The sequence below is a fragment of the Tachysurus fulvidraco genome, chromosome 1 (genome assembly GCF_022655615.1).
Source record: "Tachysurus fulvidraco isolate hzauxx_2018 chromosome 1, HZAU_PFXX_2.0, whole genome shotgun sequence".
NCBI classification, from domain to species: domain Eukaryota; kingdom Metazoa; phylum Chordata; class Actinopteri; order Siluriformes; family Bagridae; genus Tachysurus; species Tachysurus fulvidraco.
In genome coordinates, this window is record NC_062518.1 from 46,838,636 (window position 1) to 46,865,645 (window position 27,010).

At 37.7% G+C, this 27,010-nt stretch overlaps 3 protein-coding genes across 12 annotated transcripts in view; 2 read left to right on the plus strand and 1 right to left on the minus strand.

The window, feature by feature from the left end:
* The window catches only part of LOC113642183 (neurofilament medium polypeptide-like), a 69,372-nt gene that overhangs the window by 28,025 nt on the left and 14,337 nt on the right, over nucleotides 1–27,010 (minus strand). For 3 of the 9 annotated variants that reach the window (XM_047823114.1, XM_047823098.1, XM_047823111.1), the window contains one exon: nucleotides 24,858–25,301. The exons of the other annotated variants lie outside the window; for them this stretch is intronic. The gene's annotated coding sequence lies outside the window, so the exon portion shown is untranslated. Of the gene's footprint in view, nucleotides 1–24,857; nucleotides 25,302–27,010 lie in introns of those variants that run through there. 9 annotated transcript variants of the gene reach the window in all.
* Nucleotides 1,594–12,095, plus strand: LOC113643293 (B-cell receptor CD22-like). 2 transcript variants are annotated; one of them, XM_047799761.1, is made up of 9 exons: nucleotides 1,598–1,628; nucleotides 4,922–4,957; nucleotides 7,590–7,868; nucleotides 9,055–9,327; nucleotides 9,421–9,756; nucleotides 10,428–10,703; nucleotides 10,957–11,205; nucleotides 11,329–11,445; nucleotides 11,531–12,095. In XM_047799761.1, exons 1-9 carry the CDS (start codon nucleotides 1,598–1,600, stop codon nucleotides 11,575–11,577), a joined length of 1,644 nt encoding a protein of 547 aa, XP_047655717.1. In that variant the 3' UTR covers nucleotides 11,578–12,095. The 2 variants fall into 2 exon arrangements, with proteins under 2 accessions (XP_047655725.1, XP_047655717.1); XM_047799769.1 differs by lacking the exon at nucleotides 4,922–4,957 and having other exon boundaries at nucleotides 1,594–1,628.
* LOC125138465 (sialoadhesin-like) lies at nucleotides 16,917–25,834 on the plus strand. The gene is made up of 6 exons (XM_047799932.1): nucleotides 16,917–16,948; nucleotides 19,912–19,947; nucleotides 21,162–21,455; nucleotides 22,140–22,415; nucleotides 24,972–25,079; nucleotides 25,355–25,834. Exons 1-6 carry the CDS (start codon nucleotides 16,918–16,920, stop codon nucleotides 25,399–25,401), a joined length of 792 nt encoding a protein of 263 aa, XP_047655888.1. The 5' UTR covers nucleotide 16,917; the 3' UTR covers nucleotides 25,402–25,834.

Consider the following 27,010-nt stretch of genomic DNA (forward strand, 5'->3'; position numbering starts at 1 on the left):
CATATTACTGCAGTCCAGTTTGTGCTGATTACAGTGATATTAGACTTTAGCCATTTATATCCTCATAAGCAACTGAAAAAAGCACAAATGTGGAATTATGAAATGTCAAAACTTCTCCAGGCCCAAAAATACCCTTTGACCCCAGAGTGTTAAGTTGATGCCATTGTTTTGCATTCTGATATGATTATTTTGCATTTCATTGTTTTGCCATGCATTCTGATATGATTATTTTTAAAAGGGTTAGTTTACCCAAAAATGAAAATTCTGTCATTAATTACTCACCCTCATGCCGTTCCACACCTGTAAGACCTTCATTCATCTTCAGATCACAAATTAGGTTAGCAATTTAACCTCAACTTTCAAGGTCCAGAAAGATACTAATGAAATCATTAAAATAGTCCTATCAACTATAGTAGTTCATTCTTAAAGGATTAGTTCACTTCTGAATGAAATTTTCCTGATAATTTACTCACCCCATGTCATCCAAGATATACATGTCTTTCTTTCTTCAGTCTAAAAGAAGTTAAGGTTTTTGATGAAAACATTCTAGGATTTTTTTTTCTCCTTATATTGGATTTCAATTGGCCCCAAAATTAGTTTCAGTGCAGCTTCAAAGGGCTGTAAACGATACCAGATGAGGAATAAGGGTCTAACCTAGACAAACGATTGGTCATTTTCTTTAAAAAAAACAACAACTGTGTATACTTTATAAACACAAATGATCGCCTTCCAAGTCTTCCGTATTCTTCAAAAAGCTTTGCTGTATGTCCTACACGAAAAAAACGGAACTGGCGCTGCGTTCGTTCCGTAAGTTGAATAGGGAAGGCAGACGACTCGCCACCTCTCCCATGCGTCCACCGTATAGCCAGCTGCGAACGTTCCGGCAGGGCAGTCAGGTTCCCCCGAACCGAAGCTTCTCGTCGAGAAGATGGTGTCAATTGCGTTGAGAGACCAGTTTATCAAATCCATATTAGATTTTTAGTTTGGAGATCAGTGTGGAGAGAGTCTCTCAAAGTATAAGACAATAGACGAGACGAGCAAAGTAAGGAGGAGGAGAGGGAGAAAAAATGTGATCGCCTTCGTTGAGAGCCAGAAAAGAAGATTTACATTTTTACAAAAGTATGGATGATGTTGATGTGTTTAAATGTGTGTTGTGTTAGGAGAATGCTTTGTGCTCTGGGGAGGAAGGAGAACTGAACTTTGCACCAGAGTTCAACTAATCACCCATGTTTTACTCAATGTAGAAAGCATCTTAACATCTTTCTTTCTTTCTTTCTTTCTTTCTTTCTTTCTTTCTTTCTTTCTTTCTTTCTTTCTTTATTTATTTATTTAAGTTACCATAAGTTTTATGATATGTGACTTGTGTGAATAAAGTGTTGAAAAAGGGGAAAAAAGTCTCTCTCTCTCTCTCTCTCTCTCTCTCTCTCTCTCTCTCACACACACACACACACACACTCTCTCTCTCTCTCTCTCTCTCTCACACACACACTCTCTCACTCTCTCTCTCTCTTTCTGTGAGAACACAGGAAGTGGTAAAGATGTAAATCTTTAACACATACCTCTTCTCTGTCAGTCAATCAGTCATTAGAGGGACAGGATGGAGCTCAGTCCACTGCCTGTGATGCTCTGTGAGTAAATGTTTGTGTCTCTTTGTGTCTTCATTAGAGTGAGTGGTGGGGTATTAAGTTGTTCATCTGAAGTCTGAATGTCCTGAGTGATGAGCTTATTGTGTGATTAGGACATTGTGTGTACTTCATCATGACTGTTCAGGTGGATCAGTGTCTCCATATCTGTTATGAGAAGGGTTTAGTTTGATGTGTAAATACTCTCAGTAACTATGATAGTTCAACAGGTAAGAGTACAAGTAGGGCAAGTTTAATACACAGGGTTTAAATCATCTAATGGTAGTTAGTCTGTATTGTTGGAATCTGTACCTGATGGTTGTCTTCTGGTGGTGTTTCCTGTATACACAAATGTTTAAAAAAAATGTAAGTAAATGCCTCAGAACCTACATTTCTTTTTTGCTACTATTATGGTCTGTGCAGAGGAACATGTTCACTCTAATACACTTTAGTACCAAAGTAATGCATAGCACATTTAATAAAAATAAATACAAATCATTATTTTATAATTATCAATAATTATTATAATGTAAAAATTAAGAGTAATAAATGTGCAGAAACACTTCTCATTAGTCCTGTACACATACAGAGCAGTGACACTGTTAGAGGCCTGGTAGCAGGTCATAGTTTGTTGGTGCAAATTTAGGTGTGAAGAAGCGGATGTGTGAAAAAAAGGTGTGTGTGTGTGTGGGGGGGGTGGGGGGTGGAGAGGGACGTGTAAAATCAATAACATAATGTGGGTAAATTTAACTAACATCACTGATTTATTTTAAACTATAATGTGTCCAAACTGATAAACAGAGAAAATATAACCTACAGTAACATTTCTGTTATTATTATGGTCTGTACTGTGAAGCATCTCAGTGCAATAAGTTTATTCTAATACACACTATCACCAAACTATTGTCTAGTATCATTTACTTACTTGCGTTAAATCTATCATAGAATTCTACAGAAATAAACACTTCTCATTAACCTTGTACACTGACACACACAGGGAAAAGACAGTTTTAGACAACTGAGAACAGACACGTGAGCAGTTGTGGTTTAGCTTCTTTCATTTTTTATTTCAGTGTTGTGAGTTCAGCAGTAAAGAAAGGGAGAAGGTGTGAAGAAGTGGAGGAGGTGTGAAGCTGAAAATACTTTCATCTTGCATGCATTCAAGTTGTCGGTGTTAAATTCCAACCCAGTCTCACGGCAGTTCGTGGGTTCGTGGGCTTCCTATTGAAATACATTAGATTGAAAGAAGGGAAATACGTGTCCACGAACACGAATCATTGGATTACAGTTCGTGACTATGTCGAACTGCCGTGAGACTGGGATATAATAAAAGGAGAATAAAATAAAACGGATGGTCATGACATCGTATTGTTGAATTATCAAGCACACTTTCGTGTTTATGTGTTGAAAGAAAGATGAGGATGTCATTAAAAGAGAATTGGCGGTGGGTCATCATGTAGTTTTAGCTGACGTCTTCAACACAGTAAAAGTAGACCATAGCACAAAGCATCAAAAACAAGGATAAAATCTCCTGGTTGAATGTTGAGTAATGTAGTGCTTAAAGTTTAAAAATGAATAACAAATGAGCAAAAACAATGCTTCCGAGTGGCAGAAAAAAACGTGGTGCAGACACGAAAGATGCTTCCTATTGAAATACATTAGATCGAAAGTCCGTGCTGAGTGACACGAAAAAAAGGAAAATTCGTCTCCACGAACACGAATCAAACAGATTACATTTCGTGACCTCTCTCTCTTTGAGACAATGTCAGTTATAAAAAGCGCTATACAAATAAATTTTAATTGAATTGAATAGAATAGAATACCATCACAGAAAAGGTGTAAGATACAAGCCTTTATTTCAAGAAGTTTTAAAAAGTAAACAAATAATGAACATATTTTTAGTGGTGCAGGGATACAAATAGACCCAATGCAGGACAGCTAAAATATAAACAGGTTTATTAACTAAAAGAAAAAACACAAAACAGGGACAAGGACAAAACCAGACATGACACAAGATGGCTAAATACACATGACAATTAACACATAAGGAACAGGTGTGCAGGCAGGGAGGAATGGACAAGGGCGGGACAGACACATGACAGAAAACATAAACAAAGCACATGGCCAAGGTACGGGCTGGATCCTGACAGTACCCCCCTTGAAGCGCGGCACCAATACTGTGTCAATGACCATGTTCAAGGGGACCACGATCCCGGCGAGATCCAGGAGGGGGGAGCGAGGCACATGGCAAGGCAGGAGGGGGAAGCGACTCACATGGTGAGACAGGTGGGGAAGCGTGGCACACTGTGAGGCAGGTGGGGAAAGTGAGTCACACGGCGAGGCAGCAGGGGGAAGCATGGCACACGGTGAGGCAGGTGGGGGAAGCGAGTCACATGGTGAGACAGGTGGGGAAGCGTGGCACACGGAGAGGCAGGTGGGGGAAGCGAGTCACACGGCAAGGCAGCAGGGGAAAGCGAGGCACACGGAGAGGCAGGTGGGCCCAATCGTCATCCACAACTGAGCAGAAGGGCAGAGCAACATCCACAGCCCAGCAGAAGGGTTGACCCACATCTCGAAAACCAGAGTAGGAGGGAGGGCAGGAAAGATCCTCTGCCACGGAGGAAAAAATAAACAAAATTATACACGGGGCAAAATGCCCGCTGTAAGTGATATGTGATGTGGGGATAATAACTGACCCAAATGCAGGATAGCATAAAAATAAACAGGTTTATTAAATAAAACACACAAGGATACGACAAAAGACAAAACAAGTAACAAGGATTCCGCGTTGCCTATGGCTAAATACATGGCCAAAAGTCCAGGCTGGGTCCAGACAGTATAAAGGATAAAATAATCCCTAAATTAAATGTCAGATGTAAAAAATATTTCTTCTTCGTGGTCCTGACTTTAGGTGGACATGATTACAACAAAAGATGAGAGAAATGGGGAGTGGAGCAACTTCTAAATGAAAAAAAAACCCCATAATTTCTTATTCCACAAAATGTGTACAGACCTTTATTGAAATCAAACATTTCACACAAATAAGCCAAGAAACAATTAAAAAGTGAAGACATAAAAATAAACCACTGCTTCAAATTCATCAAAATTAAACCTGCACCAATGTGCCTACTCTTTCCAGAAAAAGTCATGGATAAAAAGGACTAAAATTACTAAAATCACTAGATTTCCTAAATAAGATTTAATCTTGTGTGTTCTGTGTTTCTAAAATGTGCTGTTTTCATTAATAGACTGAAAATTCTCCATATTTACGTCATGTTCTGTTTCTGTTCCCTTTTTAGTGCTGATTTCACTCATACCAGTGGTCCAGGCTCAAAGTGAGTTATATATAGTTTATCTTTATATTGTCTCTTTATTTAAATTGTTTTAGTGCTAAGAAGGTTGTGTATAATTTGTTAATTTGTTCCCTGTTTATTAATGTAGTTTTTTAGATCTAACCAAAGCAGGCTGCAACATCAGATTTGAATAAATAATTTTACACTCAAAAGGTTTTATGCTGCTTAAATGTCTTAACATTAATTTTACACCCAAATGGATTTATTCTGCTTAAATGTGTTAACATAATACATTTAAAACAGCACAATTTTAGTGACAGCAGCACAAGAGAACAACTGATATTTCTATATTTTAATATTCATGATGTTGTGGCACAAATGAGTTATTGTTTAATTAACCTCTTCAGGACTTCGCCCACTTTTTGCAGGTTTTTCGCCTACATGACCTACCCAACAAAAAGTGGTACAGCTCCCACATACTTTGACACACAGGGGTGAGCCTGGTCTCATTGGATTCTCTTCAGTTTCAGATTGATTCTAGGCCTTACTGGCACAAAGTTACAGAGGCTAGAATGGAAGGTTTTCATTTCCGCCTGAGTTGTTTACCTGATAAACTGATTAATCGTATTTTTCTGGAACATATTAGGGACCAAATAACAACCGAGGGTCATAGCCACATGTCTTGGCTTTCACCAAAAAAAAAAAATCAAGTCAAAAGACCCAAAATTGGCTTCAATAAAAATATTTTTCTACGGACATGTCCGTCAGGTCATGTGTTTCTTGTTTACTTGTTTACTGTATAACTTTGAATTAAAAGACTGCATGCTCAGTTTAAAAGGCCTAAAACACACACAGCCTCTCTGTCTACAAGTCTGCTGTGAAAAAAGGCCTGTAACCTGACACCCTGAGCTGTGAGAGTGTGAAAAGGTCAAGGATTGCGCAATAAACCCATTGCGCAAGATTTTCGCGCAGATCCAGGCAGCGAAGACGTGTCAGGCTGCATATCGTTGGAATCGTCTCCTTATTGGCTAAAGAGCTGTAGAGGTCCCGGCCCATTTCATTGCTATTGGAAGGAGTAATTGTCAGTCAAAGGCGGGTTCCCAAAAATGATGTCATGACATCATTGGCTTCCCAGCCGTCTATCTTTGCCATACAAGCACCGATTGGCTCAAGTGAGGGCTTGTTTGATTCGTTAGGTCCTGGGCTATAAATAAGACGTGAATTTAGAATTTTTGAATACCCCAATGAGAAGTTAGAGCGGCAAAATAAGATGATGGCGCACTTCTGTTTCCAGTTTTCGGAACACAAACGGAATATTTTTGGATTAAACGCTTGGCTTACAGATTTCAGATTTCAGTTCCTTGGACCTGTGGGGATTTTTGTGGAATATTTGTTTTGGAATATATTACCCCAGTGAAGAAAGGGACGCGTCTAAATGTAAGGGAAAAACTGGTCTAGCGCCACCTAGGTCAGTTTTCTCCAAAAAAATTTTCTAATAGTATGACGGCTATGAATCATATTATGCTTTGTGTGGGCTTAAAAAATATTGAGAGTATAAACTTTACTAGGTAAATAGGTTTTTTCGTGTTTTTAGAGGATTTTATGCTTTAAAGATGAAATGAGGCTTGTTTCTGGGTCATCCCCTAGTGGTCACTTTGACCCGTAAGAGAATCAAATGTGAATGAAGTCCTCTTTCATAACTGAACTGTTTGAATTCCTGTTTTTACTCATTTGTAATAAAATACAGATATGTTTAGATGGTGGTACAGGATTTGTACAGGATCCATGAAATAACAGTCCAAAACTAGATTTGTAAAGTCCGTCGTGACAAACTTTGATGTTGTCTTGAGGAAGCAAGTATTTCCAAAGGCCGGTATGCCAATACATTTGTATGTGAGTGGATACAAGCATGTGAAGTCATCCGAATGCCAATGATGCAGTTCATATTGTGCTACATGTCCATTTTGTGGAAATTTTTTATTGTGGATGAAGGGCTGCATGTGAAGTCACATGACCTCATCGGAAAACCCGTGAGGAAGTTCTCCTCATTGCTGAATGTTTTGATATGTCACATGTCAATGTCAAAAAGTTTTTTGATTTTGCATATTTTGGGTGTAGGGCTCCGGGAAAAAACGAAAGTCCAGTCGGTACACCAATATAAACCTTTGTCCAGAGTAACACCCGAAAGAAGCTGGCTGAGTTGGGTGTAGATAGGTTGAAAGCTTTCCAAGTTATAAACCTCTAAATTCTATAAAGGGTATCTATGGCAAAAAAAAGGCCACTTTGAGACGAGTATTGGTACTCGTTTTGCTTAGAAAAGAAAGCTACGATATGAAACAATTTTAGTGCATGTGGCTCGAAAGCCCTAGGAGGAGTAGCAATTAAAATAAATTTGTCTAAGAAGAATAAGCAAAACAGAATGTTGTCTTCTACAAGAACGACATAATCAGTAAATACAGAGTTTCTACACTTCAATCAGATCATGAATCTTGTTACATAGAAAATATACTGAATATCAGTCGTGTAAAAAAACATACAACTGTAACATCTTGTATTAAATGTTAAATATAAATGTTAGTTTTAGACCCAAAGCATCTGTTAGACACAGTGAATCTACTGCTTATGTTGTAAAGTGTAAAGCAGCTCTGACACCTTCATCATTTCACACCAACAGTAAAACCCAAACCGACTGTGAGAGTGAATCCTCAGAGCTCCGTCTACACTGGAGACACCGTCACTCTGAGCTGTGAGCTGCAGCAGGAGACTGGATGGAAGTTTCAATGGTACAAAAATAATCAGCTGTTACAGAATCTGAACAGTGAGCAAGTGAACACACTTAATGTGACAGTCGATAATGCAGGAGAAACAGAGTACACGTGTCGAGCACGCAGGAGAAACTACAAGTACTACTACTACACAGAGTACAGTGATCCTGTCAAGATTACAGTGAGAGGTATGTCATGATTTTTTCCTCTTTTCATCACAGGTTTGTTAGAAGGCGTAAACATTATTGCTTAATTATTTTGTTCCTCTTGATATTCCAGAATTTTCTGAATAATCTCAAAATCCATATGTTTAAAAGTATTTGTCATTTCTGAAATGACAGTCAGAAATGACACACACACACACACACACACACACTATAACTATGTTTTCTCACATGTAAAATCTTTGGGACAGAAAAGTTTATATATGGTGGTTCAGTGTTTTTTTTATATTTATTATTATTAAAATATAGATTAAATAAAACCTTGGTGAGAAAACGTCTATAAGTGAGCACTGATGCAAATATTTGAGACACGTCTGAGGGCAACCCAGCACATATATATTGACCTGTTCATGTGGGTTTTTGTTCTGATTCATGTCTTGTCTCCGCCCCTGTCCTGTCACTGGTTGTTGTTCTAATGTATCTGGATTATTCTCACCTGTTTTCACTTTCACACTTGATTTGTCAGTGTATTTAAACCCCTTTGTTTCACCATGTATTTGTCTTGTAACTGTTGTTACTGCTGTGTGTTTAGTCTGCAGATGTCCTGATCTAGTGTTTGTTTTTGCTTCATTTCTGTGTCACAGTTTTATAATTTCTTTAAATAAATGAACTTCTACACTTGTATCTGCCTCCAGCCCTCTAATGTGACAAGAACAGGAACTAACTAGTTTGTCAGACTTTCCACAACAGAAAATGTAACTATAAATGGATGAAAAGTTCAGTGTGTCATTCATTAATAAATTAAATTATAATCATTGTCACATTCTGATTAAAATAATCTGTACTTCATGGTGGAAACAGTAACTCTATAACAGTGTTAGACACGTTGTTTTATTACTTAAACTTTGTTAAAAGAAGAAAAACATTATACACAATATACAGTACAATGTAAGAGATTATATTCAGCTCATTTCAGTCTAAACACAACATATATTAAACAGAATAATAACTTCATCTACACAAATTGTTATAAACTGTTACAGGTTAAACACAAACTTACTGTAATTGAAAAACATGAAATGCTACACAAAACCTGCCCCATGCTGTAATCATGATTATAATTTTTCATTTCAGCTGGAAACTGGTGGAATTTTTATTATTTAGATAAACAACTATTTGTTACAAATAATTTATCATTTGGTTTCAACAGTAAAACCCAAACCGACTGTGAGAGTGAATCCTCAGAGCTCCGTCTACACTGGAGACACCGTCACTCTGAGCTGTGACATACAGGATGAAAGTGTCTCTAGCTGGCAGTACAGCTGGTATAAAGATACTTCACACAGTCCTGTCAGTAGTGAACAGGTGTACAGTATCAGTGGTGTTGAAGTGACCCACACAGGTACATACACCTGTAGAGGAACAGAGAGAGGAGGCTCACGCTCCTCACACTCCAGTGATGTTATTACACTGACTGTATCAGGTGAGTGTGTCAGGTGAAAATGTGCATGTAAAGTTTCTTACTTTGTATTAAGTAAAACTAGATAAACATCATCTTGTATTTCCTGTGTAACAGAGAGACCACAGGCAGTACTGAGTGTATCTCCACACAGCTGGCTGACTGAAGGAGACTCAGTGACTCTAAGCTGTGAGGTTACAGACTCCTCTACAGACTGGACATTCAGCTGGTACACAGTTGTTCCCTACAGAGACGGATTAACTGGAATAAATAATAATCGTGGCTATATGGTGTATGTGGAGCTCCTCTCAGACAGCAGCAGAGGATCTGGAGGCAAATACACTCTCAGTCCTGCTGCTCTTATACACACAGGAGTTTATATGTGCAGAGGAGAGAGAGGAGAACCAGCCCTTTACACACAGTACAGCAATCTACAGCCACTATGGATCACTGGTGAGGAAAATTATCTGTTGTGTTGAAGTGTAGACTTTAAAAGTGTGAATGTAACATCAGATTAATGCAGGATTTATTTAATCATGTGTATGATGCACATATATAGGACTCACTATATGTTCTGAGTTACCACATTCTGTATGTGGTAGCTCAGTGGTTAAGGTGTTCGACTACTGATTGGAAGGTCATTGGTTTGAGTCCACCAAGTTGCCACTGCAAGGCCCTTAACCCTCAAGTGCTCAGATGTATAAACTGAAATAAAAAGAAAATATAAGTCACTCTCGATAAGAGTGTTTGCTAAATGCTGTAAATGTTTGAGGATTTCTGTAAAGGAGGATTTTATTAAAAGTCAGAGCAGGTAAACATTCTGTATGTGACCAAGTATACATAAATTATTCAGAGATAATGTCTTCAGAAAATGTCTTCTAAACAGATACAGATACAAATAGGAGGTAAATATATTTAGGGTATAAATTAAATCATAATCCTGTACTTTGGCTCATTTGACTGCTCGAATTGAATAATTATTTACAAAAGAATTCTGTAAAAGAATAAAACATCTTTTTGCTGGAAAATAAATACTGCAATTTACATCACATTACAGTCATTTCCTCGTTTTCTGCCTCATTATTTTGTTTATTGACACTTTACATGGCTCTTTTCTGTTTAAGGTGAATCTCCTCCAGTCTCTCTGATCATCAATCCCAGCAGAACTCAACACTTTACTAATGACTCTCTCTCACTGAGCTGTGAGGACCAGAGTAAGTCTACTGGATGGACAGTGAGACGATACACACACAGTGAGAGAGTGTTAGATTGTTCACACTGGGGATCAGTTACAGGATCTACATGTAACATCAGCTTCCTCTCCACATCCTACACTGGAGTTTACTGGTGTGAGTCTGAATCTGGAGAAAACAGTAATCCTGTCAACATCACAGTTCATGGTGAGTCTTCATGTAGTGTGTTTAATGTTAAAGGAAAAGGGAAATGATTCATTACAGAATATTTAGAACTTTGAGATTTTACTATGGAGAAACAAAATGAGGACAAAATCATTTTTTTAACATTTAGATGAAACACCTCCAGACTCCACAGGATTGGAGGGTTTGAAGAGAGATAAATTAAAGAACTTTTATTATTATCTACAGACACATCATAGTGTGTGGATTTCCTTGTTAGTGATTTTCTGTGTTCTAGATGGTGATGTGATCCTGGAGAGTCCTGTCCATCCTGTGACTGAGGGACATCCTCTGACTCTACGCTGTTTATATCACAACCCAAATCCCTCAAACCTCCGAGCTGATTTCTATAAAGATGGATCAGTTCTCCAGAACCAGACTACAGGAGAGATGATCATCCAAACTGTCTCAAAGTCAGATGAAGGTTTCTACCACTGTGAACACCCAGAGAGAGGAGAGTCACTGAAAAGCTGGGTCTCAGTCAGATGTGAGAAATATTTTAAATACAACTGTGATTTAATGAGTTGAACTTATTTAGATAAAGATAAAACATCTAAACAGATCAGTATGAATTAAAGATGATTATAATTATTATTTTATTCTGCTTCAGGTCCATCACCTGTAGAAGCTCCATTCTCAGTGCTCATGCTGATCTGTAGTGTGGTGACGGCCTCTCCGTATCTGCTGGTGACCATCATTCTGCTGCTCATATGTTACAGAGCTCGAGGTAAGAACTCTTTCAGTGTGTCTCTATATTTCACATAATGTTCTTTAATTAATGAAAGAAATTACTTTTTAAATTTCTTTAACAGATCACACTGATGAAGACAGGATTGAGAATGCAGTTATAGAGGAGTGAGACGTTATAAAAAGTCATCTATAAAAAGAATAAACATTTACTGAAAAAGATCATTTCAGAATTTCTTTTTCATTATGGTTTTGTGTGGATTTTAAAATAATACCGATTTGTCATTTTAATGTAATGCTGTTATTTGCTCAGCATCTTCTAGACACTGTCATAGTTCTGTATGGATTTGTTTAGTTAAAGCCTGAAAACCTCCTCATGAGTGAAGGTCAATGTGTGTGTAATCTCCAATAAAGCTTACAGTCTTTTAAACAATAGCAAAAACTGAGAAATATATATTTTTTTAAAAATTCAAAACAGGATTAATTGCAAGTTGGAAACTAGCATCATTGGGATGGATATGAAAACTTTATTAGATTTGTCTAGTGCAGCACTGAGATTTACTCAATAGTTAAAATTGTTTTATATTGTATACATACTAAGTTTATTGACTGTTATCTGAAATATGGTGCAGAACTATTTGTGTTTTCTCAGTATTAGTTCTACCACTTCTGTATTTGTACTGCTGTGTTTTCTTGTGAGATTTTCTCTAGTTTATATATTTAGTTGTAATAATATTATATTTAATATTTAGTTTTTAGACTTACAGTCTTAGACGCTGTTTCAGTTGTGTGAGGAGATTTATGGTGAGATGTTTGATTTATTAAATAAATGCATTATTATCAATTCACTGCTGTTATATTGTTATCTTTTCATTGTCTAAATGTTTGTCTCCTGCTGTAACATTGGCATTTCTCACATGGGATTAATAACATTTTATCTTAAAGGCAGATAACTGGATCCTGCAGTATTATTCAGTGTCAGTAGAGGATCTCAGTGCAGTGAAGGTCAGGAGTAAATAAGGAATCAAACAGAAGTGTTATTACTCTTTCTGCATGTCTACACACTGGTACACTGATGTACAGGACTAACACAACACTGTAAATAAATCAGGAAGTCAACATTACAGCTAATAACAAGTTACTTATGAAGTGAAGTACATGGTTTCACTGTAAAACTCTGATAGAACATCATCAAGTGAGAAAGTAAGAAGCTTAGATCTAAATCACTAACACAGTCTACAGCAGGGATATTCAATTAAAATTCAAAGAGGTCCAGTTACTAAAATTTCCTCCTAGCAAAGGTCCGAATCTTATATTGTCACTTAAAATAGTGTACTCATGTTAATAAAATCAATAATGCACATACATTTCTATATAATTTATTGTCAAGTGTTTTTAAAGTCTGAACTTGTATGGCACTTGAATGGAAAACAATCCTGTAGTTGTCTTTACTACATGTCAAGTAACAGACAACAGACACTAAATTTCTTCTGAATAAAATAAATAAAAAGTGCAACACGGCTTTGAGTAGCCTGAACTTAGGGTCTATATTTCAAGCAATGTATTCAGAATATTTTGAATAAAATAAAAGTGCTTTTAATCTTTAAGAAAACAGTTAAAAGACTTTTGAGCTGCCCCTTTTTTAAACATTAACTACATTAATAACACAGGAACCTTAGGCAAAAGAACATTTCAAGTAAAATAGAACAGGGAAGAATTTACTGAACAGAAGAAAAGTGCAGCGCTTTGAGCAGCGCCCTTTTTCCTCTTTCCTTTCCACCTCTCCTTACTCCCTTTCCATCTTCCGTTCCTAGTGAGAGAAATGGGCATGTAACTGTCCTGCCAGCAGTTTGAATCTCAATTGTCCTGCCAGCGTAATTAGGTGCATTACTGCTACCTTCTGCTCTGGAGTATGGAACAGAAACAATCTGTTTTTGGCTTGGCTTTTGATGACGCTCCTGTCGTAATAACTAGATTAACTGTGTATGAACGAAAGATTTATCTTTTTATTAATATCAAAGAGCTTATATAATAATATAATATTAGATTATAATAAGGAGATGCTTAATATGATAATATTAGAATTTTAACGGGTCCGGGCAGACCCGTCACTCGGTCCGGATCCGGACCGCGGTACGCCATTTGGTGATGCCCGGTCTACAGAATTGGGGTGAATTGTTGCTAGTTGTCTGTAGTGAAGAACATCACACACTTCTAAGAGACATAAAATATATGTAACATGAATTTTTTTTCTTGCATATTATACTGTATTAATATTAAATCCAGTTTGTTACTGTAAGATCATGCTACTATCACCAGTAGCCAGTGGAGGGCAGCAGTGGGCACATAGTGACAGAAGGAGAACAAATTGCAGAATTCTCCAAGTTGATTAAACTGGATTTCCTGCACCTTGTTGACTCTGATGAAGAAAGCAAAGTAGCATTAATATCACCAAAGAGAGGAGTTTAAAGACCCTTAAATCTCTTAAAAGACCCAGAAATCCCTTGTCTAAGGTGGTGAGGACATTTCACACCATCATAGACAGAAACCTGACAGGAAGCATCACAACCTGCAGGACAGACGGGCTATTCCAGAGGGTGGTGTGATCAGCTAAGCTCTCCGCCCTGTAGTTATGCTATAGCAAGCTTTGCTGGACCCCAACTATGTGTGTAACAAACTCTTCTCTCGGTTATAATCAGATTGTGGTTCTGCTTCTTGAAGGCAAACTCAAAAAACAAGATGGAGCTTCTTTCCACTGACTACTCAGTCCCTCAACTAGGACAATACCTAGAACTCAGACCTGATTGCTGATAAAGACCAGACCATACTGACACAAAATTGGTTCATAAAAGGCATGACAGTCTCCAGGCGGCTCCATCCACATCAATCCCATGAGACACTGGCTGACCAATCAGTTCAATCCCTGGCATTGTGACCACCAGGTGACGAGACTCCAACCAGGGGTAGAACATCAGGACTGACAAAGTAGTTAGTTAAGAAAGGACGATCAGGCTAGGAACTTGGAACACGGGGAGCTCGGGAATGGCATATTTAGCTCCACAGAGAGAAAAAAATTGTTAGATATGACTGTAATCAGGTGATGGACAATGTAAATTATGTGCAAAGTGAAGACAGGGACTCATGCAAGACTAACTGTGACTGCATAACTAAAATTACTACATATTAGTATGAAAAATGTCTGAGCAAAGAATTAAACATCTATCCAACAGCTAGCTTTGTCCCATAATGGCAAGTTGTTCAGTCGCTTCTGCAAACGTTACAGTTGTGAGTATTTTCTTCTGCTGTGTCAATATCTATAAGTAATGCTGGTGTTATGTCCAACTATGTTTGGGGATCTGTTTCCCACCTAGCCCAGCCCCCTAGCCCTGCCCCCATCCAAATTTTCTTCCAAAAGTCTACAATATTCAAAATAAATACTCATCATATATAACACTCATCACTCTATCCACTGATATGGTGTCCATGGTGGATGAAAACTCTGCTATAACACCCTTACAGGCTGGACTCTGGCATAGTGGCCATCTTGCAAGAGTGCTCTGGCATGGCAGGCATGAAGTGAGCAGGCTTGGGCGTTTCAGGCATGATAAGAGCAGGCTTGGGTGTGGCATGAACATAGTTCACAAAATTCCTCCACAAAATCAGTAATGTGCCAATTCCCCTGACAAAAAGGCATAAAATCCTCACCACTGGATCCATAGTTAGGTCGGCTGTTCTGTCACGAGCGTAGAACGAAGAGGCAGAAGATCCAAATGCAGGTGAAGATTTTATTATAAACAAAGAATGATTAGATGAGACGAGACAAGACGAGATGAGAAACATGAGACAAGATTAAAAACAAACAATGAACACATGATACATAAAGTAGGACATGGGGTCAAATGAAGCAAGACACAAGAAACAGATATCAAAATAAAAGACATAGAAAACTAAACACAAGACAAAACACAGAACATATCTTACACATATGAACATTATGCTATGACATTATGCCATAACTTGACAGGTCAGAACGGTTTGGGTGGCACAAGAGGGACATAGTATTACGCAGGTAGTTTCAATGTTGTGGCTGATGAGTGTACAGTGGTGTGAAAAAGTGTTGGCCCCCTTTCTGATTTTTTTTTTTTTGCACGTTTGTGACACTTTAATCTTTCAGATCATCAAAGACATTTAAATATCAGTCAGAGATAACAAGTAAACACTACATGCAGTTTTTAAATGAAGGTTTTTATTATTAAAGGAAAACAAAATCCAAAACACACATGGCCCTGTGTGAAAAAGTGTTTGCTCCCCCTGTTAAAACATAACTGTGGTTTATCACACCTGAGTTTCTTTAGCCACACCCAGGCCTTATTACTGCCACACCTGTTTGCAATCAAGAAACCACTTAAATAAGACCTGACAGACAAAGTGATGTAAGCAGAGAGATCCACAAAAGCTACACAGCACAGTGGTGAACCTTCCCAGGAGTGGACGGCTGATCAAAATTACCCTAAAAGTGAAGCGATGACTCATCCAAGATGCCACAAAAGACCCCACAACAATATCTAAAGAATTGCAGGCCTAACTTGCCTCAGTTAAGATCAGTGTTCATGACTCCACCATAAGAAAGAGACTGGACAAAAAATGACCTGCATGGCAGAGTTCAAAGATGAAATTCCCTGCTGAGCAAAAAGAACATAAAAGGCTCATCTCAGATTTGCCAGAAAACATCTTGATGATCCCCTTTTGGGAAAATGTGGACTGATGAGACAAAAGTTGAACAGTTATAGAAGGTGTGTGTCCCATTACATCTGGTGTAAAAGTAATACAGCATTTCAGAAAAAGAACATCATACCAACAGTAAAATATGGTGGTGGTAGTGTGATGGTCTGGGGTTGTTTGGTCAGGGCCTGGAAGACTTGCTGTGATAAATAAAACCATGAATTCTGCTGTCTACCATAAAATCCTGAAGGACAATCTGTGGCTATCTGTTTGTGACCTCAAGCTGAAGCGAACAGTCAAAGTCCTGACCTGAATCCTATTGAGAAGCTGTGGCATGACAATAAACAGGCGGTTTATGCTCAAAAACCCTCCAATGTGGCTGACTTACAATTCTGCAAAGATGAGTGGACCAAAATTCCTCCACAGCGCTGTAACAGACTCACTGCAAGTTATCATAAACTCTTGATTATAGTTCTTGCTGCTAAGGGCGGCACAGCCAGTTATTAGGTTTAGGGTGCAAGCCCGTTTTCACACCATTGCTTCTGTTATGTTTGATATTTCAATTTGTTTCTTGATCCAAACATGCAAAGAAATAAAAAAATCAAGAAGAGAGCCAACACTTTTTTACACCACTGTACATCTATTTTTGCTCTCTCTCTCTCTCTCTCTCTCTCTCTCTCTCTCTCTCTCTCTCTCTCTCTCTCTCTCTCTCTCTCTCTCTAAGCAAACAGGAAGTGGTAAAACTTTAACACACACCTCTGCTCAGTCAGTCAGTCATTAGAGGGACAGGATGGAGCTCAGTCCACTGCCTGTGATGCTCTGTGAGTAAATGTTCTCTTTGTGTCTTCATTAGAGTGAGTGGTGGGGTATAAAGTTGTTCATCTGCAGTCTGAATGTCCTGAGTGATGAGCTTATTGTGTGATTAGGACATTGTGTGTACTTCATCATGACTGTTCAGGTGGATCAGTGTCTCCATATCTGTTATGAGAAGGGTTTAGTTTGATGTGTAAATACTCTCAGTAACTATGATAGTTCAACAGGTAAGAGTACAAGTAGAGCAAGTTTAATACACAGGGTTTAAATCATATAATGGTAGTTAGTCTGTATTGTCTGAATCTGTAGTTGATGGTGGTCTTCTGGTGGTGTTTCCTGTATACAAAATTACAGGGGAAAAAAAAAACATTTTAGCATTAACTAGCAATTTTAAGTAAATTCCTTATAACATACATCTATTTTTTGTTATTATGGTCTGTGCAGAAGAACATGTTCACTCTAATGCACTTTAGTACCAAAGTAATGCACAGCACATTTAATAAAAATAAATACAAATCATTATTTATTAATTATCACTATTATTATGTAAAAAAATAAATCAATAATTGTGCAGAAACAAACTGCAAACACTTTAGTCCTGTACACACACAGGGCAGTGACACTGTTAGTGGCCTGAGAGCAGGTCACAGTTTGTTGGTGCAAATTTAGGTGTGAAGAAGTGGGTGTGTGAAAAAAGGGTGTTGGGGGGGGGGGGGGGTGGACATGTAAAATCAATAACTTATAATGTGGGTAAATTTAACTAACATCACTGATTTATTTTAAACTAAAAGGTGTCCAAACTGATAAAGAGAAAATCTAACCTACAGTAACATTTCTGTTATTATTATGGTCTGTACTGTGAAGCATCTCAGTGCAATAAGTTTATTCTAATACACACTATCACCAAACTATTGTCTAGTATCATTTACTTACTTGTGTCAAATCTATCAAAGAATTCTACAGAAATAAACATTTCTCATTAGTTTTGTACACTGACACACACACACAGGGAAAAGACAGTTTTAGACAACTGAGAACAGACACGTGAGCAGTTGTGGTTTAGCTTCTTTCATTTTTTAAATCAGTGTTGTGAGTTCAGCAGTGAAGAAGGGGAGGAGGTGTGAAGCTGAAAATATTTGCATGTTGCATGCATTCAAGTTGTTGGTACTAAATTCTGAGCCTTCTTCCTGCATCATACAGTAAATAGTATATACCCCATCTTCACACTTATCAGCCAACTTGTTCCCCACATTCTCCTTTATTCTCTACAAGCACTCGGTCTCCTCCAACCAAGTGATTCCCATTCAGTGAGGTTGTTGCTGCTTTGCTGAAGAATGTTTCTGTGAGGTTTTCATTGCAGTCTTGAAACAGGATAATGAGGACTTAGCATCCGAATCATAATCAGGCACTTGAGTACTTTCATCCGTTGCTTAAAAATGACATCTGCCAACCTAGGGACATGTCCAAGCATAAAGAAGAAAGGTGCATGGCTTGGAGTTTCATGGACAGTGATTTCAGTTTCCATGTTTAACTTTTTTTTAACTTTTCGATTTCAGTGGAGATTCTCCACAGAGATTCTGATCTGGTAACTGTGGAGGCCACCAAACTACACTATACTCATGGTCTTTCTCTTGGCACAGGTTTGTGTGGAATGTACTTTGTTATATAGTTCAGTGTAATGCTGGAATTAACCATTATAAGTTAGTATAACATAAATGGATGTGTGCGTGTGTGTGTGTCAGACAAAGTCAGACAAGTAGGGTCAGAGCAGGGTGATTCAACACCCTTAATGATCTGGAGATTAAGCACCAAATTTAGAGACTCGGCACTCTAGACTCTTAGTACAAATCCTTTCCAAAATGCTTAGCTAAAGGATAAATTACATTGTGGCTAGTGTGATCACAGTTTTGATCTAGATGTATGAAACACACTCAGACTCAGAGGTGGTGGTAAAAGCAAAGAAGTAAAGACAGAATATTATTTTGCTGCAGCAAAAGGCATCGTCCTTACAGTGCAACGTTTAAACAGTGAAGATACAAATTCTAGTGTTTCAGCTCTCCATTTTGTACCCTGTGTGTGTGTGTGTGTGTGTGTGTGTGTGTGTGTGTGTGTGTGTGTGTGTGTGTGTGTGTGTGTGTGTGTGTGTGTGTTTTCATGCATCCTCCGTGGTTACTGAAGTTGTATGCCTTTGAATTATCACCTCAACAAGGCCGCATTCCAGTATCAGTACTTATCTATCACATGCACACAAACTCCCCTAAAGTTCCCATCCTTCTAGCACATACAATGTTAACATTTGGAACAAGGGCTTCTTGTCCTTTCTCCCTAGTCTGACACACAGAATACAGTAAAATCACATAACATTATATACAAACACATAACTGTTGTATAAAAACACTCATGATATTTAATATTTTCACTACACTAGTTATGACACTGGGGTTAAGGTGCTGGATTACCAAGCAGGAGGTTATGAGTTTGATTTCCACATCCTGCAGGCTGCCACTTCTGGGCCCCTGAGCAAGGCCCTTAACCCTCAATTGCTCAGTAGTTTAAAATGAGATAAAATGTAAGTCGCTCTGGATATAAGTACATCTGCTAAATGCTGGAAATGTAAACAGTTAGTTTTTTGTATGGATCTTCTGAATTGCTACACTATGATGATCTCTCTCTCTCTCTCTCTCTCTCTCTCTCTCTCTCTCTCTCTCTCTCTCTCTCTCTCTCTCTCTGTCACTTTCTCTCGCTTTCTTTTCAAGAACATTACTTCATGAGCAGAATAGTGACATTTACCTGGATCATGTCTATTTATTATTTAAGAGGTTAAAATGTATTTCTTACAGGATGGTAAGAATTAAGTTTCCTGAGTGAGATTTAATCTTGTGGGTTTTGTGTGTCAAAAATGTGCTGTGTTCATTAATAGATTGGACATTTTCCATATTTATGTCATGTCCTGTTTCTGTTCCCTTTTTAGTGCTGATTTCACTCATACCAGTGGTCCAGGCTCAAGGTTGAGTTATATATAGTTTTTCTTTATATTGTCTCTTTATTTAATTTGTTTTAGTGCTAAGAAGGTTGTGTATAATTTGTTAATTTGTTCCCTGTTTATTAATGTAGTTTTTTTAGATCTAACCAAAGCAGGCTGCAACATCAGATTTGAATGAATAATTTTACACTCAAATAGTTTTATGCTGCTTAAATGTCTTAACATATTAAATATAAAACAGCACAAGTTTAACCCTCCTGTAATCTTCCCTGCTTTTCTGTGCAAGTTAGGAGCACCGAGTCAAACTGACCTGGTCTGATTTCACTGCTTATAACAAATGAGCCGAAAAACCAACATATTAACATATTTTGACACATTTTTGTAATATTTGGTATAATAAACCTAATTTATATACAATAAATAAAGTAAAATAATAAAGCAGAAATTATGAATTATTTTCACAATATTTATGATCAGAGGCACATAATTTGATGAAATATTACAGACTAAACACTGTGTGTGTGTGTGTGTGTGTGTGTGTGTGTGTGTGTGTGTGTGTGTGTGTGTGTGTGTGTGTGTGTGTGTGTGTGTGTGTGTGTGTGTGTGTGTGTGTGTGTGTGTGTGTGTGTGTGAAGCTTATTGGTAGATCAGGTGTTGCCCTCTGCTGGACAAAGGCATATCACAAGTGTGAAATATTTACAAATGTGTTTTTTTTATGGAGGCCCAATGAAATGCAATGTCCAATGTTTGTCTGTGTGTTTGTGTGGTGTGTAAGTGTGTGTTTGGGTGCGTGTGTTTGTGGACATTGTGTGCGAGTGTGTGTGTGTAAATACGAGTGTGTCAGTATGTATGTTCATTGCACTGGCAAGGGAAAGTGTGTGAACAAGTGCCCTAATAAATGTGGCCAGAGGGACACAGGTGTAATAAAATATTTTTATGAACACATAATTCAGTAAAAATAGATATAATTAATTTTACTTTCAAAGTGCATCATTTGGAACAATCCATGTCATTTTCAGGCAAGTATATGGAAGAAAACAAAAGAGAACAACAGATATAACTAGTGCTAAATAAAATGCTCTATGATGCCCCTGATTACTTAATATTAAGCAGGTTACACATATCAGTATCAACAAGTAACAAAAACATGAACTCATACTCACTCTAAAAATGATATTAGTAGTGTAGACTTGGGAATGACTTTATGTAAGGTTTATTAACAACAGAATGTTTTATAGGGAGTCCTAAAGCTGTGGTGTCCATAAAGCCTGATACACATGTGTTCACTGGAGAGGCTGTTATTCTCATATGTGACATACAGGGAGGAGGAAACACTCAGTGGACTTACAGCTGGAATAAAGATAATAACAAACTCTATTCAAATGGAAATAAGAGAGATTTCATAGACACAATGCAGGTGTTAATAATCTGGTCTGTTGAAGACTCTGACAGTGGAACCTACAGCTGCAGAGGACATGGGGGATACAATCAGAGCTCAGTGATCAGTGATGATGTTACACTGACTGTATCAGGTGAGTCTGTGTGTTTTTATTTCTTATTTAATATCTTCACATTATTTTTAGGGTTCAGATTTTGAGTTGTCAGAAACTGAGTCCCTGTTTATTTAATATTGACTTTTACTTCCTTGTCTAGTAAACACCAATTTATAAGTAATTAGAATTAGAAGGTTTTATCTGTGAATTCTGTAATTGAGAGATTTTTATCATCATCATCCACATCAGTCTCTGTCTCATCACAGAAATCCCTCACAATGTTTAAACACAAGCCTCATTATCTTCTCTTCACTTTACTGTTCACATTAACACCTCTGGGGTAATAACCCATGATTTACTTTTGTTCTGTTGGATGTATTTCATGTCATTAATGTATTTTAAGACATTTAAATATGTAATAACTTTGTCTGCTGTCGACTCTATAAAATGTGTGAACACTGATTTAATGATGATGTGATACACAGGAACATCCCAGACATTTTGACCACTGCTATCTGATTACAAACTAAATTAATTATAATTATATCTAAAATATACTGAATATCAGCCGTGTAAGAAAACATACAACTGTAACAACTTGTATTAAATGTTAAATATAAATGTTAGTTTTAGACACAAAGCATCTGTTAGACACAGTGAATCTACTGCTTATGTTGTAAAGTGTAAAGCAGCTCTGACACCTTCATCATTTCACACCAACAGTAAAACCCAAACCGACTGTGAGAGTGAATCCTCAGAGCTCCGTCTACACTGGAGACACCGTCACTCTGAGCTGTGAGCTGCAGCAGGGGACTGGATGGAAGTTTTTCTGGTACAAAAATAATCAGATGTTATGGGATCTGAACAGTGAACAAGTGAACACACTTAATGTGACAGTCGATAATGCAGGAGAAACAGAGTACATGTGTCGAGCATACAGGATAAACAACTACAACTACTACACAGAGCTCAGTGATCCTGTCAAGATTACAGTGAGAGGTATGTCATGATTTTTTCCTCTTTTCATCACAGGTTTGTTAGAAGGCGTAAACATTATTGCTTAATTATTTTGTTCCTCTTGATATTCCAGAATTTTCAGAATAATCTCGAAATACATATGGTACAACCTAGGTGGCGCTAGACCGGTTTTTCCCTTACCTTTAGACACGTCCCTTTCTTCACTGGGGTAATATATTCCAAAACAAATATTCCACAAAAATCCACACAGGTCCAAGGAACTGAAATCTGTAAGCCTTTTAATCCAAAACGCTTTGGTCGCGCCGCAAATATTCCGTTTGTGTTCTGAAAACTGGAAACAGAAGTGCGCCATCATCTCGTTTTGCCGCTCTAACTTCTAATTGGGGTATTCAAAAATTATGTCATATTTATAGCCCAGGTCCTAACGAATCAAATAAGCCCTCATTTGAGCCAATCGGTGCTTGTATTGCAGAGATAGACGGCTGGGAACCCACTGATGTCATGACATCATTTTTGGGAACCTGCATTTGACTGACAATTACTCCTTCCAATAGCAATGAAATGGGCTGGGACCTATACAGCCGTTTAGAAAATTAGCAGACGATTCCAACGGTATATGACACGCCATATGTTCTTTGACTGTGTCTGCGTGAACTGGATGCGAAGAAGAATTCTTGCGTAATCCCTGACCTTTTGTCCCTCTCACAGCTCAGGGTGTCAAGTTACAGGCCTGTTTTCACACCAGAGTGATAGAGAGAGAGTCTCTGCTTGTTTATGGCCTTTCAGACTGAGCCTGCAGCCTTTTATTTCAAAGTTATACAGTAAACAAGTACACAAAAACGCTGCACCCGACGACCAGGGCCGTAGAAAAATATTTTTATTATTTTTTATTTTTTATTTATTTATTTTATTTATTTATTTTTGGGTCTTTTGACTTGAATTTTTTTTGGTGAAAGCCAAGACATGTGGCTATGACCCTCAGTTGTTATTTGGTCCCTAACATGTTCCAGAAAAATAAGATTAATCAGTTTATCAGGTAAACAACCCAGGCAGAAATGAAAACCTTCCATTCTATCCCCTGTAACTTTGTGTCAGTAAGGCCTAGAAATCTGAAACTAGTTTCTGAAACTAGAATCTCTTCTTTCCAATGAGACCAGGCTCACCCCTGTGTGTCAAAGTATGTGGGAGCTGTACCACTTTTTGTTGGGTAGGTCATGTAGGCGAAAAACCTGCAAAAGGGGTAAAAAGTATTTGTCATTTCTGACAGATGAGATCCAAAAACATTTTGTTTAACACACACATACACACACACACACACACACACACTATAACTATGTTTTCTGACATGTAAATGTCTTCAGGACAGAAAAGTTTATATTTTGTGGTTCTGTGTTTTTTATATTTATTTATTAAAATATAGATTAAATTAAATCTTGGTGAGAAAACGTCTGTAAGTGAGAACCGTTAAAGATATTTGGGACACGTCTGAGGGAAACCCAGCACATATATATTGACCTGTTTCTGTTGTGTTTTTGTTTATGTTGTCATGTGGGTTTTTGTTCTGATTCATGTCTTGTCTCCGCCCCTGTCCTGTCATTGGTTGTTGTTCTAATGTATCTGGATTATTCTCACCTGTTTTCACTTTAACCCTTGATTTGTCAGTGTACTTAAACCCCTTTGTTTCACCATGTATGTATTTGTCTTGTAACTGTTGTTACCGCTGTGTGTTTAGTCTGCAGATGTCCCGATCTAGTGTCTGTCACAATTTTATAAATTCTTGTATCTGCCTCCAGACGTCTAATGTGACAAGAACAGGAACTAACTAGTTTATCAGACTTTCCACAAGAGTAAATGTAACTATATATGGATTAAATGTTCAGTGTGACATTCATTATTTAATAAAATTATAATCATTGTCACATTCTGATTAAAATAATCTGTACTTCATGGTGGAAACAGTAACTCTAACAGTGTTAGACACTGTGTTTTATTACTTAAACTTTTTTAAAAGAAGAAAAACATTATACACAATATACAGTACAATGTAAGAGATTATATTCTGCTCATTTCAGTCTAAACACAACATATATTAAACAGAATAATAACTTCATCTACACAAATTGTTATAAACTGTTACAGGTTAAAAACAAGCTTACTGTAATTAAAAAAACATGCTACACAAAACCTGCCCCATGCTGTAATCGTATTAATATAAAAATGGATCAGTTCTCGAGAATCAGACTACAGGAGAGATGATCATCCAAACTGTCTCAAAGTCAGATGAAGGTTTCTACCACTGTGAACACCCAGAGAGAGGAGAGTCACTGAAAAGCTGGGTCTCAGTCAGACGTGAGAAATTATTAAAATATTCATTTATATACCACTTAATGTGTTAAATTCAGTAGCTTTTCACAGTGAACTCTATAGTGTCTATGTGCAATACAATATGCTATGAAACACGTGCACACGGTATAAATTAATTTATTTGTACTGCAGATTGAGCTAAAACATCTAAACAGTTCAGCATGAAATAAACATGATTATAATTATTATTTTATTCAGCTTCAGTTCCTTCAGGTGTAGAAGCTACATTCTCAGTGCTCATGCTGATCTGTAGTGTGGTGACGGCCTCTCCGTATCTGCTGGTGACCATCATTCTGCTGCTCATATGTTACAGAGCTCGAGGTAAGAACTTTTTCAGTATATCTCTATATTTCACATAACGAGCATCATGACTTTATTAAGTGCAAGAATAATCTTTTGACTCACTTCTTATTTTAAAGATTAAATAAGATTTTTTAAAGAAATTCAATAAAATAACCACTTGTTCTAAAAGTTTTTAGGATGAAATCAAATGCAGTTTGTTTTCCAAACATCTTGGTTTTCAATATCTTGGTTTTCAAACATCTGCAAAAAATAAAATGAAAGGAACTACTTTTTTTTTTTCATTTCTTTAACAGATCACACTGATGAAGACAGAATTGAGAATGCAGTCATAGAGGCTTGAGCAAAATTCATCTATAAAAAGAAGATACATTTACTATAATATATATTATTGCAGAATTTCTATTTCTTTATGGTTTTGTGTGGATTTTAAAACAATACTGATTTGTCATTTAAATGTCCTGCTGTTATTTGCTCATCATATTATAGACACCCTCATTGTTGTGAATGGCTTTGTTTAGTTAATGTCTGCAAACCTCCTGATGAGGTGTAAATTACCGTGTGTGTACAGTAGTGTCCAAAAAGCCCCACAGCCAGCTTTTTTATGCAATATAAAAATGTTATCTGAAATATGGTGCTAATATTGTGTTTTGTGTCTTCTCAGTATTAGTTCTACCACTGCTGCATTTGTACTGCTGTTTTTATTCTAGTTGTTTGTGAGATTTCCTCTATATGAAATGTTTCGATCAATAAAATAAATCATTATTATCAATTCACCGCTGCGATATTGCTGTCTTTTCATTGTCACTCTTGTCCCCTGCTAGAACATTAGAATTTATCACATGGGATTAATAAGATGTTTCTTTAAAGCATATAACTTGATCCTAAAACTATTATTCGGTGTAGAGGATCTCTTTGCAGTAAAGTTCAGTAGTAAGTGGAGAATTAATACATGTGAAATAAACTTTTCTTGAGTTGTCCCAAGCTTGATTCCCATCTCTTCTTTCCAACCCACTCTGGTGCCAAACCCAGGGAATTGATGATGTTACTCTCCAATGGAGTTTCTGCCACTCTCTTACACCAGGCCCTACTTGAGTGCCTGCCTCCCTCTCTCTCCATCTCTCTCCCTCTCTCTCCGCCCGCCCGCCCGCACGCACGCACGCACCAGGAAAATGGACTAATTCCACCTAAAGAATTGCCCCCTCAAACATGTTCTCACCTCCACCTTTTCGCCTAAATTTTATAGAGAACGACATAGAACCACATCCACCCCTACCATCTACCCAAGCATAATAATTAGGTTGTTGGGATAAGCTAAAGTCCAGGCACAATATGGGAATAATTGAAGAGTCTCATAGTAACTTGTCAAGCCCACATAAAGGATGCAAAGATCAGTCATCATCTGGCATTGCAGCCTGAGGTGGTCCACAGCCTGGGGGTGCAGATGGCTGTTACGGATTTCCTCTCTCAGCAAGGGGTGGGAATTCAGTGCCAGGCCGGAGAGTTCAAGGCCTAAGAACTATTTAGCCGTCTACAAGAAAGGCCAAAGCCTTCTCTACTTTCTGAGGAGGCTGAGGTCCTTCAATATCTGCTAGACGATACTGAAAATGTTTTATGAGTCTGTGGGAGCCAGTACAATCTCTTTTGCTGAGGACTGAAGGTAGCTGATGCCAACAGGGAATGGAGCTGAACTGTCTGACTTTAGTGTCATAAAGAAGGATGTTATCTAAGCAACTGACCATCTCAAAGAACATCCAATTGATCCATGATGTCCTGGATAGATACAGGAGTATGTTCAGCCGCAGACTCATCCAACCAAGGTGCTCCGCAGAGCAACACAGGAAGTCCTTCCTACCTGTGTCCATTGGACTGTATAACTCCTCCGTGCAACCACACATCTCACTGTGTATTAATACACATTTACTGCTATATTTATTTAAATCCTAGCTTTA

What these genes read in the sequence shown, in the direction of transcription:
- LOC125138465 (XM_047799932.1), top strand. Translation starts at nt 16,918, where the DNA reads ATGGAGCTCAGTCCACTGCCTGTGATGCTCT. An exon ending in TGTTACACTGACTGTATCAG is followed by an intron (nt 21,456 to 22,139) that starts GTGAGTCTGTGT and finishes TCACACCAACAG; the next exon opens with TAAAACCCAAACCGACTGTG. An exon ending in CATATGTTACAGAGCTCGAG is followed by an intron (nt 25,080 to 25,354) that starts GTAAGAACTTTT and finishes TTTCTTTAACAG; the next exon opens with ATCACACTGATGAAGACAGA.
- LOC113643293 (XM_047799761.1), top strand. Translation starts at nt 1,598, where the DNA reads ATGGAGCTCAGTCCACTGCCTGTGATGCTCT. An exon ending in TCCACTGCCTGTGATGCTCT is followed by an intron (nt 1,629 to 4,921) that starts GTGAGTAAATGT and finishes TTCCCTTTTTAG; the next exon opens with TGCTGATTTCACTCATACCA. An exon ending in AAGCTGGGTCTCAGTCAGAT is followed by an intron (nt 11,206 to 11,328) that starts GTGAGAAATATT and finishes ATTCTGCTTCAG; the next exon opens with GTCCATCACCTGTAGAAGCT.